At 40.9% G+C, this 15,798-nt stretch overlaps 2 protein-coding genes across 5 annotated transcripts; one reads left to right on the forward strand and one right to left on the reverse strand.

Annotated features, from left to right (window-relative positions):
• Positions 1 to 1,857: 1,857 nt before the first annotated feature.
• LOC115673070 (DEAD-box ATP-dependent RNA helicase 10-like) lies at positions 1,858 to 8,286 on the reverse strand. Of its 3 annotated transcripts, XM_030595116.2 has the most exons (13): positions 7,914 to 8,286; positions 7,258 to 7,381; positions 7,091 to 7,160; positions 6,379 to 6,441; positions 5,802 to 5,876; positions 5,139 to 5,258; positions 4,601 to 4,642; positions 4,416 to 4,490; positions 3,765 to 3,911; positions 3,496 to 3,633; positions 2,921 to 3,032; positions 2,750 to 2,838; positions 1,858 to 2,198 (listed from the first exon to the last, which is right to left on the reverse strand). In XM_030595116.2, the coding sequence occupies exons 1-13, from the start codon at positions 8,047 to 8,049 to the stop codon at positions 2,079 to 2,081; spliced, it is 1,311 nt and encodes a 436-aa protein (XP_030450976.1). In that variant the 5' UTR covers positions 8,050 to 8,286; the 3' UTR covers positions 1,858 to 2,078. The 3 variants fall into 3 exon arrangements, with proteins under 3 accessions (XP_030450976.1, XP_056168825.1, XP_056168826.1); XM_056312850.1 differs by lacking the exon at positions 3,765 to 3,911 and having other exon boundaries at positions 7,914 to 8,285; XM_056312851.1 differs by lacking the exon at positions 3,765 to 3,911 and having other exon boundaries at positions 1,858 to 2,185; positions 2,740 to 2,838; positions 7,914 to 8,285.
• Positions 8,287 to 10,041: 1,755 nt separating this feature from the next.
• On the forward strand, positions 10,042 to 14,072 carry LOC115676777 (endoglucanase 5). 2 transcript variants are annotated; one of them, XM_030599774.2, is made up of 11 exons: positions 10,042 to 10,265; positions 10,369 to 10,581; positions 11,016 to 11,216; positions 11,421 to 11,507; positions 11,629 to 11,793; positions 12,235 to 12,358; positions 12,495 to 12,658; positions 12,885 to 13,218; positions 13,349 to 13,393; positions 13,617 to 13,658; positions 13,755 to 14,072. In XM_030599774.2, the coding sequence occupies exons 1-11, from the start codon at positions 10,050 to 10,052 to the stop codon at positions 14,039 to 14,041; spliced, it is 1,878 nt and encodes a 625-aa protein (XP_030455634.2). In that variant the 5' UTR covers positions 10,042 to 10,049; the 3' UTR covers positions 14,042 to 14,072. The 2 variants fall into 2 exon arrangements, with proteins under 2 accessions (XP_030455634.2, XP_056169294.1); XM_056313319.1 differs by having other exon boundaries at positions 13,617 to 13,652.
• Positions 14,073 to 15,798: the final 1,726 nt, after the last annotated feature.

A 15,798-nucleotide genomic window follows, 5' to 3' on the forward strand; every position in this document is an offset into this window, starting at 1 on the left:
CGAGCGGTCTAACGAATCGGTGGACGCAGAGCTTGTTCGCTAAGTCGAGGATCTAGCCGAGAAGAAGTCGGAGAGAATGGTCACAGGAGGGTTAGGGCGGGAGGCAAACCATCGGGCAAGGGGGAGGCAGACGGCGAAGAGGGCGGAGATGATGGGGATGTCGATGTCGTGGATGTTCTCGACACCCAGCGGGAGTTTTGGGTGGTGAGGGAAAGGGAGGATGTTGGGTTGGACGGAGGGGTGAGGGTTAAGGAGAGGGAGGTTCTTGGGAGTGACCAACAGAGTGAGGAGGAGCCGATGAAGAAGAGATATTTATTTTGATTTCTTTTGAAAAAATCGATCTGATTCTGTTGGTCCGATTCCTAGGGGTGTCAATGGGTCGGGTCGGGTCGAGCTTTCATGATACCCGACCTGACCCGAAACCAACAGGGTCGCACTTGACCCGCCCAGACCCGGCCCAAGACCCTGTTCAGCGTACACCCCAAGGCCCGGGTCAAGCCGGGTCGGGTTTCGGGTTTTTTTTTTCCCTGGATAGATTGGAATTGTGAACCCGCCTCAAATAAATATCAAACTTGCCCTAAGAATTACAAGAAGAAAGATAGATTGCTATTTATGGCAATAATAGCAGTACAGCTCTCTCATTCAAAAATTCAAGCAAAGTTCATATAAGCTCAACAATTAAAATGCCAAAGAAGAAACTATCGCATGCTAAACCCCTAAATATCACCTTGATAATCCTTCTTAAATCCAAAACCACTGGGCACAAATCACGACTACAGGTCAATCCAATGAAGATAGAAAGACCAAGAGTATAATAGCGATTGTGCAGAGGAAAGCAAACAGCAAGAACAATATAAAGGTCCCACAAACTAAGCATCCAGTAAAAGCAAAGCAATCAAATGGCCCAATACAAAAGCTCCACATCAGGTATTGTCTATAATACCTTTAAAGAAGGGAGATCAAAACCAAAAATTTAAAATTTAAAAACTCAACATAGCCAGATCATGTCCAAGAAGATAATAATGTATTAGTTCATTATTCAAAAACCACAATAGAATGTGTGATAATTTAAGCACCATCAAAAGAATTAGCACCCAAGGTACGATCATGCTTTTACAAATTGACATACAGATATAAGCAAGCATCCTATTACATTCTGTCTTGTCCATGAAGGTTTTACCAATTGACATACAGATACAAGCAAGCATTCAACTATGTAATGAGGATGAAGGGTAAATAAATACAACACTCGTCTCTTACCTAACTTTAGATAGAAAAAATCTCAAGGAGGAAGGCTTCATCGCAGATATACCAGAGTGTTACTGTAATTTGTAATAGAGAACTGACACTCAATAAATCTCAGACCTACAGACCTATGGGTCCAGATCAACAACAGTCCTAAATTTATGCCCCTTTCCCACCAGAACGAAAACGGAGACCAGTATGGGCACTAAACATGAAATCCTAATGATATATTAAGCATCTTTGAACTCTTTCTTAACCCTTCCCAGTAAAAGGGTTTCGCAAGACTAACGTCAGCAAGTAAAAGACTCACTTAACAATAAATTATAGCGCGAGCAGACATCATCTCTTTCAACTTATAATGCATAAGCCATTATGCAACTTATACCCCCAACCTAGAGTAGCTAAGTGGGTAAGTCAAATTAATCCTTGTTCATACATGAGCTTTTCTGGTACAAAATGAGCCACTTCAAATAGGTTCATTGCTCCGGTCCGGAATACGATTAATCCGGCATGGGCTACATGAGGCCCTAGCAATTTACCGGATAAATTGATAAGTCGTAGATTCCCAGCAAATGAAAACCAAATCGTCAAACAAACCGAAGGAGATTACAGTTCAGAGCATTATCACAATATCTTCTCATTTAGAATGGAACGGTTCCTGAAATTTACAGTGGCATACAAACATTTATCGGAGAAAAACCGGGGATGATTTTTTCTTTGAAAATAAAAACCATAAACCCAGTCGATTGTGTTGACGAATGATGCCTCATCCGATAAATTTACAGTGCCACCGGAATGACATAGAAAACTCTTGCTTGAGCAGTCAGATCTCATTATCTCTTCAACTTCTTGGACTTCTTCCCATTCTTGTTACCCAAGTATCTCTCAATTTCTTCCTCACCATCATCTCCTCCTGCCTTTCTTCTCCTCTTGCTGCCGCCTTCTTTAATTTTCTGCACAATCCAACAACTGTAAACTGAGCATCATCTCTATCTAAAAGGACACACCATGGAGGCTTCACTTGATGTTTAACTCTGCTAAAGAAGGGATTGACCAAAAATTGCCCAAACCACTGGTGTATATTTAAAAATGCTAATCATCACAATGTAATTTTGGATACAGTTTTGCCACAATACAGGAAAGCTGTCCACTCATTGCATATGAACAGAAATAACTTCTTTTATATTACATTGAGGGTCGAGGCCTCTTGGAGCATCCGACTCACACCATCAGATCACAACAATCTCCCCCTCCCCCTATTTTACCGCAACCGGACAATTACTGTGGCAAGAGGCTCCTGGGTGGCCCAAGAAAGTTTCCCTCGTTGGCAATCAAACCCATCAACATGTTTCCTAAGGTTTAGTTTGGTGTTGTGTCTTACTCAGCTTAACCCTGGGTTTAATTGGACACAAATACTTCACTAAAGCATCGATGAGCAGTTCTGTTGAATATATGTCCTAGGAACCGCATGCACGCATGCAGATATATAGAGACAGAGAGATACCATCTGCGATATTCTTTTGGCCTCAGTAACACGTTCCAACAATAGCAATACTTCCTCCTCTTGAGCAGGGAACTCGGGTAACTTTTTACCTGATGTACATCTTTCATTTAGTCTAATGAAAAGCCAGAAAACTGCAAAGCTTTTCTAGACATAAAAGTATGTTTTCCTCACCAATCAGCTTTTCTATTTGTATATACCACTCCAACTCGTACTGGTTCACTAGCGAGATAGCAACACCAGATCGTCCTGCTCGAGCAGTTCTTCCCACTCGATGTATATAATCCTACCATAAAAAGTCAAATCAGAAAAGCACGGATAATTGAGAAAATGCAGAACCATGCATCCACTTTACCCCATCAGTCAATGCCAAAACAAAAAATCCCAGGTCCATAAAGCTCAACATAAATGAGTTATGTGAGTTTCATCCCCGAGATATCAATCATATTATTTACAGTGAAAGATGGTGTCTTGGAAAGGCAGTGGCTCTTGAAATAGCTAGCTAATCAAGCCTAGATAGGAAGTGTCAAGGTGCAAAGCTGCAGATTCTAATTGCTCTGGTTAATTCTACATTAGTCTACTCCATTATAACTTTGCTTCTCTGACTGGGTTTAATCTTCGTGGATATGCACAGCAATACCTAGCGAAGAAAATTTGTCCATCTTGTCAAGGTGGCACAAAAAGAATGCGGCAAGTAGGTCTACAAAAACTAAAAGTCTAAAACCATCAAAAGTAGCGCAAAGCCTTACCTTAGAAGATGATGGTATGTCATAATTGATAACCATGTCCACTGCCGGAATATCAAGTCCTCTACTTGCAACATCAGTGCAGATCAAAATATTGCATTCTCGTGCTTTAAACTTATTCAAAGCTCCAAGTCTCTTAGACTGCCATGAAAAATTGGATGACCAAAGATCAGCAAACACCTTCAAATGCGGTTTACTATGAACTGATAAAAATGTGTGTGTGTGTGTGTGTGTGTGTGTGTGTGTGAGAAAGAGAGAGAGAGAGATTATGCCTGGCTCATCTGACCACTGATTGGAATTGCCCTTAGTCCAAGATTTCGAAGAATTAAGGACAAAACTTGAGTTGAATCACATGTTCGAGTGAAAACCATTGTTGTACTTTCAGCCATCACAGTAAGAACATAAACAAGATAGCAATCCTGTATAATTGCGAACAAAATGATTGACTGGGAGGAATCAAATTAACAGAACAGAGAAAACCTACTTCAACAATTTCACTTTAAAGGACCAACTATATTTGAAGCAATAAATGCATTTAACCTAGAATGTTACTCTACATAAAAAAATTAAAGCTAGATCTTTAATTTCTAAAGTTTCCTCGAATGCCCCCACATAATTGCAACTACAACCACGATAAAAGCCTTTTCCCAGTAAGTGGGTTGGCCACATAAATTCTTTTGTGCAATCACATTCTTTCCTACGTCATATCCCTCATAATATACAAGTAGTGAATCTTTCTTTAAAGTATACATCCACGTCTTTTTATGATGTTTGGCACATTCTCACAATATAACACATCCAGATATTGGATGCACCATCAAGACTAGCTTTATTGTATACACAAGCAACAGAAAGGGTGGCAGGCAGGCTCAGTACTATTGTTAGCATCTCATGCAAATAGCCCACAGTTGAAAGGACAAGACCTTGTACTTGGCAGGAACAAAGCGATACTGCTGCTTCAGTGTATCAACAGTGGAATATTTAGATGCAGCTTCAATCTGAAAGTAAAAAAGAGATTTGCACATTTTCAGGATTAGAATACTGCAATAACAGTATCTAGATGACAATAATATAGATTTTAATGATATTGGAATTGCTAAAACAATACCTTCACAGGGTTCCTCAAACAAGCCCTCTGTAGCTTCTTAACCTGAAAATTAAATGCATACATAAGATGATACTCCAAGCAGGCCCCATTAGGCTGTTATCTTCTAAAATAAAAGAAGTGAAACTCTCTTTTGAATAGGCACCAAATGGATACCCAACCATTATATCAGCAAATTTTAATCATACTAAGGAGAAGTTGTGATGGCTTGGTTGAGAAGCACAAGACGCCAACAGTATTAAAGAACTTTGAAAGTAACGGTCACTGTATTTCGCCTAACTCTATGACTGATAATAAAACAGAAAAGAAAAAGAAAAGGTTAAATGCATCTCAAAGCAAAGAAAAGGGTAAATTTCCTACTAATGGTGTTTTAATAAGAAACTCAATGCCCCAAATTCCTTCAACAAAAATCTAAGGAGCTTAGCAAACTTCACGCTGTGGCAATGTTACTTCAACTACTTTTAATGATAAAACAAATATCCCTATTAAATGGCACCACGAAATTGCCAAGCTGTATCTACTTCAAGACATCTTTAAATACCTTTTTTGTCATAGTGGCAGAAAATAGATATGTCCTCCTTTCACGTGGTATAGCATTCAGAATTTCATCGATGGACTTCTCAAAATCCTCATTTAGCAACCTGTCAGCCTCATCTAATACCTGTTTGAAGAGCAGATGTTGCATCACTGTTAGTATCGGCATTACAAGTAGTAGTCATGTTGCAACTAGAATGACTCCAAATCAAACTGTAAAATGCTTGTCAAGTTAGAATAAGAACTCAAAACTCACCTTCCTAAAGGATTTCTGGTTAGAAGTTTGGGTCAGGGTCTAAGTACATCCTAAATATTAAATGCACTTCGCTTATTAAGCAATCCATACGAACACGGTCACCACAGACCACTTGACGTATAATTTCTAGCAACATACTGCCTTCGATAAGTTCTCTCTAACGATCACGTCCAATCTCTCTGAAACAGTGCACTAGGCACAATGTTTTATGACTTCTTCGAAGCATGAAATATAACAGCATGAAATATAACCTAGTCCAAATTTTGAACCAGAGAAAAGCTCAGGAAAAATTTGTTAATCTTTGATTTAGTATGAATAAATTGATGGAATATTTCCCCAAGCATCGAACATACAGAACGTTATAACCTACATCATAATCTTTTTTGCATGGCTCACACTGTATAAATTGCCTACCAAATATTTCAACATGCGAAGAGAAAAGCCTTTGGTGTTGGACAAATGATCAAGAAGACGTCCTGGCGTTCCCACCTGTCCAAGAAAAGACATAAAAAGATAATAAGTATCAGCAGAAGACCTAATAGACGTATCTTAATAAATTTACCGAATAGCAGGTTAGTTCAGTGACTACACAAACAAAAATCAAGAACAGAGATAAAAGGCAAATATGGACGGAATATAGCACTCACTAAGCAAGCAGTTATAGATGATGCATCTTAGAAGAGATTAACATACAAACAACTTAAGTACGATAGCCTCAACATTTAATAAAATGCCCAAAGGCATCAAGCAAGATTTTGAAACTATCTACTGAATGTTTAAATGAGCTTAGAATTTCAACTTTTAAAGTTAAGCTCAACTAACAGGCAAAATAACAGCAAATGGTCGATATATTCTGGAAAGAAGGGAAGTGCCAATCTGAGACAACTCATGTCCACTAGTTCAGTTAAGTAACCCCAAATATGAAAGACAAATCAAGCAGTCTTCTGAAACGGATACTTGAGAGATGAAGTTCTAATCAGTGAGCACTTACAACAATATGAGGCCGCTTTGCGAGGGCAATTGCCTGTTGCACCATGTCAACTCCACCAACAAGCTGCAAAAGGAAGCAGCATCAAGAAAGTATTCTTCTCAGTCATGTGCAAATGCAGAATTGCTGTCTGGAATTTTCATCAAACAACTGCAGAACATGTCCCTCCAAGACAAAAGGACAAAAAGAAAACTACTAGCAGAATTGCTTGAAGATAGACTAAGCTCAATCACCAACTGAATCTACTTCAATCTACTTCTGACATTGGAGCTCACAGATGCCGAAACCAAGACATATTTCAAATGAGGGGATAAAAAAAGCTAGGTGCAAATCAGTTCATTATTATGTTCTGTTATTCACATTATACTCCTAAAAGGAGACTTTCATTTTCTAAAAGAATAAAATCTTTTCACAAATACCAAAAGATGCAGATTTGGGCAGCTGACATACACATTGATAAAACCAACTAATTGCAATGAGAGAAAGTTCACTGATATGAATCAAACAAAAATGCAAAGCAAATACATGTGAAAGGGCCCATCTATTCCACTATTAAAAGGTTCATACCAGCAGCGAGGCAACTTTTCAAAGTAAACAGGAAAGGGGATCTTGATTACAAACACCACAGTTTATTGCAAAATCAGAGTATTGTGCCCATGATACAGAAATATATTCTTGAGATGCTTGAAATGTTATTACTCAGCAAAAAGCTTACCACAGCACATCTGACTCCGATGCCACATCCTAAAGCTTCAAATTGTTCAGCAATCTGAATTGCTAGTTCCCTAGAAATAAAACGGCACATTATCCACTAATTACGGGAAGACACCTGGCGATGCCACAGCGTCAGCTTGTCGCCAAATAAAGTGAAGTAATTCCAACCTCGTAGGAGAGAGCACACAAGTAAAGAACGCTTGCGGAGAGTCCAATAGAGCTTGCAGTATAGGAAGGGCAAATGCCCCAGTTTTGCCGGATCCTGTCTGCGCAAGACCGATCATATCTTTTCCTATGGAACAAAAGGCAGAGAAGCAAAGGGAAATCAATTAGTGTATAGCGTCTACATCTCATCAGAGTAACTTCAGTCTGGTCAACACTGTTAGCCAAAAATCGCAATGTCAATAAGGAGCCATTAAACCAAGCTAAGACAAACATTTCATATTGCATCCGCCTTCATTTATCCCAGAGCACTATTGTCTCGCGCATAAAGCGACATGTTCGACGATTTAATGCTCTGAACTAGCTACAATCTATCAAAAATATGCGAACCAGACACCTTTAAGTGCACACTCCACTCATTTTCATCATCAAGCTTCCACGTAACATACAGAATCTGAAGAAAGCTTGGTGCTTTAACGACTAATAAAACAGAATCTACACAAGTACCGGCTCATTGCTCGTGCGGAACATGGAGAGAAACAACTCGATAATCTTGCATTCTCGCTCATATTCTAGGCCTTGAGTCGACCGACCCATCGACGTAACACATTTCACCTATCCAAATCGATCCCAAGATTGAAAATTGAGAACGAAAAGGGTACCTTCGAGAGCATGAGGAATGGCTTCAACTTGGATCTTCGTCGGATTCTTCCATCCCAGGGTCTCGCAAGCCTCCAACAGCTGCTCGCATATGCCCAGCTCCTTGAAAGTCTTCACTTCTTCCTTCTCTTCCGCCATGCTATCACTCCTTCGCTTAGCTCGGATTCGAAGATGACCAAACAAGAATTCAAGAACTTGCTCAAACCAATTTGGAGAGAGAGTGAGAGAGAGAAAGAGGGAAGCTTCTCAATTCACTTCCGGCTTGCGATCCGTGGCAGCTCGGAGGGGGGCGAGAGAACGGCCGGAGACGGCGCCGCATGGAGCTAAGCGGGAGGGGTGACGACAGCGCGGCCTCTCGAGGTTTGGGGTTATCTGATGCATAGAAAATATTACGGGTGTCAACGGGTCGGGTCGAGCTTTCATGATACCCGATCCGATCTGAAACCAACAGGGTCGCACTTGACCCGCCCAGATCCGGCCCAAGATCCTGTTTAGCGTATACCCCAAGGCCCGGATCAAGCCGGGTCGTCCCGAATTAGCGATTCCCACCTTGAAATCGGGAATCAGACCGGTGCCCCTGGGAATCAGTCATGGTCAGTTTGGTCCGGTTCAAATGATTCTCGGTTTGGGTGTTTCCTATTGCACACTCCTAATCCCATGACTTTAAATGGTACTTAAATGGTAATTAACGATCCGATAAATGTCATTTGCAGTTTTTAGGATTTTTTACAAAATTTGCAAACCCAAAAGGGAATCTACGAAATAAAAGGAGTATCCCACGAACAGAAAAAATTATTTACAAATTTGTTTTGTCATTTACGATACAAATGAAGATATAATTTCCAAAACGAGAAAATATTTTACAGTGTTCAAAAAGTCATCTACAAATTTTATTTATCCATAACGATACAACACACAATATTATTACAAAAGGCCTTACCATTGACTTGGTAATTTACAAAATTAGGAGGTACTTTACAAACTTTATTTATCATTTACAGTGTAACAAAGATATTATCGATGGTAAATGCAAACGAAGAAAGTTGACTTACGCATCCAAAAGTTATTTTACAAATCAAAGGGGTGACTTAAGCAACTTTGTTCATATCTATGATACAATAATATTAAACCATTAGAATCTATTTGAAAAAGGAATTTACAAAACTAAAAGTTTATTTTACGATCGACTCACATGTAATTTATAACAAAAGATAATTCACAAAAATTATTTAGCAAATGGAATATTATTGAAATCACTTTACGAAAAAGGAACTTACGAAATGAAAGGGTATTTTACAAACCCCAAAGGTAGCGTACAAGCTAAATTTATACATCATGTCACCAAAGGGTGAAACTATAAATTACAAAATTAAAGGATTTTTACGAAATTTATCATTTAACAAGTGCTTAAACTATCATCCGACAAAATCCATAACTAAATAACTAGTGAAACAACATACAACCGACTTTACGATGAATTTAGGCTAACCATGATCAATGAAGATAAGCAAAATTTTCTATAAATATCCAAAGTTGATATCTCATGGATACTAGATCACATGCTCTAAAAATAGTGGACAAAAATGGTACTTTCAAAAGAGTTCACAAAATAATAATCTCTAATTCCATACGTATGTCACAGGATCGAAATTTAAGTTGAATATCTATGACCCTAGCTAGAACAATTTAATATTCATTTCCTAATAATAAAAAATAATTTATTTTATTTCTTGTTTCGAAATTCTCGCGCGCGCACAAACGTGTGCCCCTCAACTTTCCCTTGCCTCTCATCCTTTGGTCGCCTACCGACCTGGAAATCTTTGAAAACTAATTATAATTATCGGAAAATTCCTCTAATTAATTATCCTATAATTAAAACTCCCCAGAAAGGTACTCGTTGGATTACCCGACGCGGAGACTAGATGGACGGCCCAGATTGGCACACGTCGCGCGTCTTCATCTCAGCTTGCAAACACTACGACGTGGGCAGCTCCGAACTTTCTTCTTACCATACAACGTGAAGGCTACCAACGCCTCCAGCAATCCTCCAAGAAACATGCAAGCCTCTCTCTCTCTCTCTCTATTTAAGATCAGGCTCACGCACATTTTCTCAGCTGAAATTTTAGAGAGAGAGAGAGATGGAGCTAACGATGAAGTCGCTCACGGCGGGTTTTGCTGTCTCGGCGGCGATATTGATCTCGTTAAGCGTGTCCAGCAGCTCCGCCACGAGCTACGGGGATGCGGTGGAGACGAGCTTGTTGTTCTTCGAGGCGCAGAGGTCGGGGAAGCTCCCTACCGACCATCGGGTCAAGTGGCGCGGCGACTCCGCCGTCCACGACGGCTTCTCTCAAGGGGTCAGTCTCTGTCTCATCGGTTGTCACATTCTGCTAGATGCTTGCGGTCACATGTGTATGTAATGCAAGCTAAGAAGATGTGGGAATGATCTGAACTTTGCAGGTGGACTTGGTCGGAGGGTACTACGACGCCGGAGATCACGTCAAGTTCGGGCTTCCCATGGCGTTCACCATCACGATGCTGGCGTGGGGGGCGGCCGAGTTCAGGAAGGAGATCGCCGGCCTGAACCAGATGGACCACGCGCTGCGGGCCATCCGCTGGGGCACCGACTACATCCTAAAGGCTCACCCGCAACCCGATGTTCTCTGGGCTCAGGTACATACCATATTTATATCTATCCCATTCGCCTACCGGGTGCCGAACTCGGCACGCCTCTTGATTGTCGGGCCGCGTTTCTCTCGCTACCATTGATCAATGCTCGATTTTTTAATTGAAAAAAAGGCGTCGGATCCCGTTATATGATCTCCCGACAATCAACCGAATTCATGTCGCTCCGTTTGATTTATCATCACGTTAAGCTCGAATGCTTCTATTGAGATTAGCAGGATCTTTCAACAGAGACAATAAAACGAGGTTGGACATTAATTGGTCAAATATAATATGGATGTTTGTTGACCAAACTCACGTATACAACGGCCACTAGTTAGTTGAGTAGAGTCTTGATTTCCCTCAACAACCTTCTTTTGTATTTCGACAGAGTCTTCACAGTTTGCTTCCATTATTAAGGTTAGGATTAATTCGTTTTTCAGGTGGGCGACGGCAATTCGGACCACTATTGCTGGGAGCGAGCCGAGGACATGACGACTCCTAGAAACGCTTACAAGCTCGATAACGAGAATCCCGGCTCGGACCTCACCAGCGAGACCGCCGCTGCCTTGGCGGCGGCATCCTTGGCTTTCCGGCCCTACAACTCCTCCTACTCCAATCTCCTCTTAGTCCATGCGAAGCAAGTGAGTCAGCTCTCTAAAACAATGGAGGCAAAACAGTTAATGTGATTTCGAAAATCGGATAATTTCATATAAATTCGCCATTTAAACTAAGTTGTCCGAGGATGATATTGCTCTAGTGATTGATTAAAACAATCGGCAAAACGATGATATTCTAAACATGCACTAATCACATGCTGAAGCAAGTAAGTGCAAATAAATGTGCAGCTGTTCTCATTTGCGGATAGATTCAGAGGCCAATATGACGACTCGATCGAGTCCGCTCAGCAGTTCTATCCATCCTCGGGCTATTCGGTAAGCAAAAAAAAATTCTTTTTTAATATATATATATTGTGTTCATAATTACCTTTTAATTGGACTAATTATCAATATTTCGAGATTTATTCACCTATTTATAAACTTTTGAATATTGAAGGACGAGTTGTTGTGGGGGGCAACATGGCTGTACAGAGCAACAGGCGACCAGACGTACTTGAAATATGCAATTGACAACGCAGGGTCAATGGGTGGGATCAGCTGGGGAGTGAAAGAGTTCTCTTGGGACACCAAGTATGCTGGCGTGCAAGTCCTCCTCTCCAAGGTAAATGCTCATTCGATCCTATGTACAGGAGGGCGGGCTCAAAGCCCACCTCAGACGACGAACAGGCAGGCTTGGCTAGTGACCTTCCGGCCAGCTCAACTTTGGCGGCTAGGTCCGAACATTTCAATGTACGTTCAGGGCTATGTGCGGGCTTGGATAACACATTAGATCCACCTTCCGAGCCAATGATCACTTTTGAGATAGCTCACTTCCTGGATTTTCAATCTTAGTTCACATCATCTTGTAGCCATAGCTACTTTTAATAAGGTGCTTGTCAGATCTGGCACCTCCTATGCGAGAATGATTGAACCGAGGCATCCGCTTCACGAAGATTAAAGATCGGCTCTTCGTTGATTTAAGATTTGCTGAGTTAGTTTAGTTCCATAATCCCAATAACTTAAGGCAATTTCATGTACTTAGTCACTTGGCCTATGATGGCAGGTACTGATGGACAACCCACATAGTCCGTATGCTTCGATTCTAAAGCAATACCAGGCAAAAGCAGAGTACTTCACATGTGCCTGCGTGCAGAAGAACGGCGGTTACAATGTCAACAGGACTCCGGGTCGGCCGCGCAGCCTCTCTCTCTCTCTCTCTCTTCCAGTTCTTCTAGTGGCTTAAGCTACTTTGGCGTGGAAGTCTGATGGATTTCGAGTTTATAGATGCGCCTATGTGACGATTTATTGTTCTATAATCCTCAGGTGGGTTGATGTACATGCACAATTGGAACAACATGCAGTACGTGTCTTCCGCATCATTCCTTCTCGCCGTTTACTCAGTTTATTTGTCCGCGTCGAAGGCCAAGGTCACGTGTCCAAACGGGCAAGTTCAGCCTCAGGATCTTCTCAACTTTGCCAAGTCTCAGGTATCCACATACCAAGTTACTTGCTTACCAAGGAACACATCAATAACTAGTTGATTACTGCATATTATCTACGAGAATGCGCTTTAGTCATATGTGTCCTAGTTTGCCGAGAAACTCGATATGCTTTCACATTCATTTTCCGATCATATATCAAGCAGGGCGATTATTTACTATGTATCTTCTCAGTTTTTCCCGAATTGACTATATTCTCAATCGAATTCTGTAGGGCGATTATATCCTTGGGAAGAATCCTAAATCTATAAGCTACCTGGTGGGATATGGACAGAGTTATCCCACGCATGTTCATCACAGAGGCGCTTCCATCACCTCTATCTCTGTCCTGCAATCTGCAGTCGGATGCGTGCAAGGCTTTGATGCGTGGTACCGCCGCCCCGAAGGGAACCCGAACGTGATATATGGTGCCCTTGTGGGTGGTCCGGACAAGAACGACGGGTTCTACGATGATAGATCGAATTACGAGCAAACCGAGCCCACACTTTCGGCCTGTGCTCCACTCATAGGCCTCTTCTCCAAGCTACAAAGCGCATACGGAGCGCCAGGTAAAAATCTCGGGATATGTGTCCAACATAACATCAAACCAATGAGAACTGGGGGGATATTTGAGCTGCGCTGAAACCGAACCGTGTGTTCCAATATTCTCTGCTTACTTAGTATGGCTCCTTGGTGTAGGTTCCTATCAAGATCAAAGACCAGGGACTCCTTCAACATCGCCTGGTGAGTAGACATTCTTGAAAAAAAATTTCTTTATCTTCTGTTGAACTGTGTGTTCTGAATTATTACATGTTTCGACTTTCTTATCGTCTTAGATTACACTAATACATCGGTGTATTTTTAGTAGCATAGCTCCAGGAATACTATTTTCTTCTAACCATCAAAGCTAAAAGTTCACTTCCTTGAGGGGAGATGAAGATGAACGATTCCTCTTCTAATTTTGCAGGCAGCTACTCCCAGAAAACACCACCAGCCTACACAGGTTCGAGTGAGTGACACAAATTTGTTTCTCTTGTTCCAGAAGGTGATTTAAATCCAAGTCACTAAAATTTGAATGTTGTGAAACTTTTCCCAACCTCTACAGAGTCCCCTGTTCAGTTCCTTCACTCGATAACGAGCTCATGGAACCACGGAGGGGCTACGTATTACCGGCACCAGGTCATCATCAAGAACATATCACAGAAGCCAGTCTCAGATCTTAAGCTCCAGATAGAGAATATCTCAGGGTCTTTGTGGGGGCTCACACCCACCCAAGAAAAGAACATCTATCAGCTTCCTCACTTGCAGGTCTTGAAGCCTGGGTCGCAGTACATGTTTGTGTATGTTCAGGGTGGTCCTCAAGCTAAAATTTCAGTTGTGAGCTACCATTAATCACTTCAAATATTGAAAAGTGAGTTCAGAGCAGAGGGAAGTAGACCTTTCTGCAATTTTTCTGACCTTTCTGCAATTTTTCTGATTCATGGAGAAGGATTTTCCTTTTAATTGGATCACAACTGTAACATGAAAGTTTCGTTCATCATCATATAATCATGAACTACATTTTGCAAAAGACCATGTGCAGGACAATGGGCATGCGGCCTAACGATATGGGGGGTTGGCGTGTGGGCGAATATCCAGGATCAAATCCCAGATAGAGCAAAAAAAAACACAAAAAATGAGCGATGATTGCTTCCTAAATCCTAATCCCATGCTATCTTGAGAAGCCTAACAATGGTTTAAAAAGGCACAGTTGAAATATCAGTATTGATTGTTAGATTACATGAAAAGAAGATGAGATTTCTGTTCCTTTATGTACACCTCATGGCAAAATATTCTCGAACTTCTGCCTTCTCTATCTTAAAAGACAATATTACAAGTCCGAAAAATATGTCCTCATTCTTGCAACTTGAAGGTGCAAGAAACCACTTCAAACATGTTGCTCTTCCTTTCCCACTTTCTTGAGCTTTCATTTCTATATGAAGTTTGAAGGTTGCCAACTCTTTAATGCACATAAAGCTGTTTTGCTGCACAAGGAAAGGGACTGGTGATTGGTGAAAAACAGAGCCCAAAGAAAAAGCTCCAAAGATATGAGATCAGAGTTCTCAAAGTATGAAGTCAGAACATTGTTCCCTGCTTAATAAACCATTCTTGCATTTAAGGTGCCAAAGTTCAAGGTGATAGTTTTAGGCTTGCATTTTAGGGAGCATTCACATGCTAGTAGTGTTGGTTGTCCAAGTTAAGTTGCGAACAGTACTAGGCTTGATTTTTCATGTGCAGTCTAGAGAATTGATACGGTTATTACAAATATACATTGTGATGCTATGAAGTAGATCCTCCTAAACTTGAAGGTGACGACGGAAGCGTTTTTCGGAGGATACAATTTAGATAGCGTAGTTAAAACCGGATTTGCAAAACTGTGGATGAAGTGGGAACTTCAACGATGGTCAATTTATAAGCAGTCGTGCGTGTACTTTTTCTGTCAGTTGTGCTGCAAGTTGGAAGGGGTCTTTGAGGGACACAGCGATTTCATTGACGACTTAGGTTGGAAACACAGAGACAAAAGAAGTGGCTAAAGAGGCGATGTGGTCTAGTGACTTGGTTAGTGATTTTTGGCCTGGGTCGTCAGGGTGATGCGGTGTTTAGTGGAAACCAAAGATATTACTAGAGAATTGAGTTAATAGGTAACCATATTTTTGCATCAAAAATTAAATGTCAGGAGAAGATGTGAATATAAAGAAAGTTTCTTGCGTGTCGAGAATTTGCAAACCTGTGGAACCAGTTCATTGCTCAAGAAAAGTCCGACAGCGCTTATGTTATGCTAAGGTATAGATGTAAACAAATTTTGCGACCGCGCTTACGTTTTCAGAGTTGCAATTGTTCAACGTCTGTTCTAGACAAGTATGTTCTCCACGTAGACTACTTGAATGGCTTGCTTGCTATGCTATTTTTCAAGAATAGGGATGTTGTTTGTAATATTGATTTTTCTTAACATTTTGGGAGAAATTCTCGAAAGTGGAAATATCAGAATTTTGTCCAAAAAAAAAAGTGATGTTGAGAGTCTGCATTAAGTGCAAAATTCTCAAAGTTTCAAATATCCATATTAACTATGGTTTCTAGACACGTATGTACCCTGCGAAACCGCAGCACAA

The sequence above is a fragment of the Syzygium oleosum genome, unplaced genomic scaffold (assembly GCF_021117445.2).
Source record: "Syzygium oleosum isolate NSW1041296 unplaced genomic scaffold, Sole_v2.1 Sole_v2.07, whole genome shotgun sequence".
NCBI classification, from domain to species: domain Eukaryota; kingdom Viridiplantae; phylum Streptophyta; class Magnoliopsida; order Myrtales; family Myrtaceae; genus Syzygium; species Syzygium oleosum.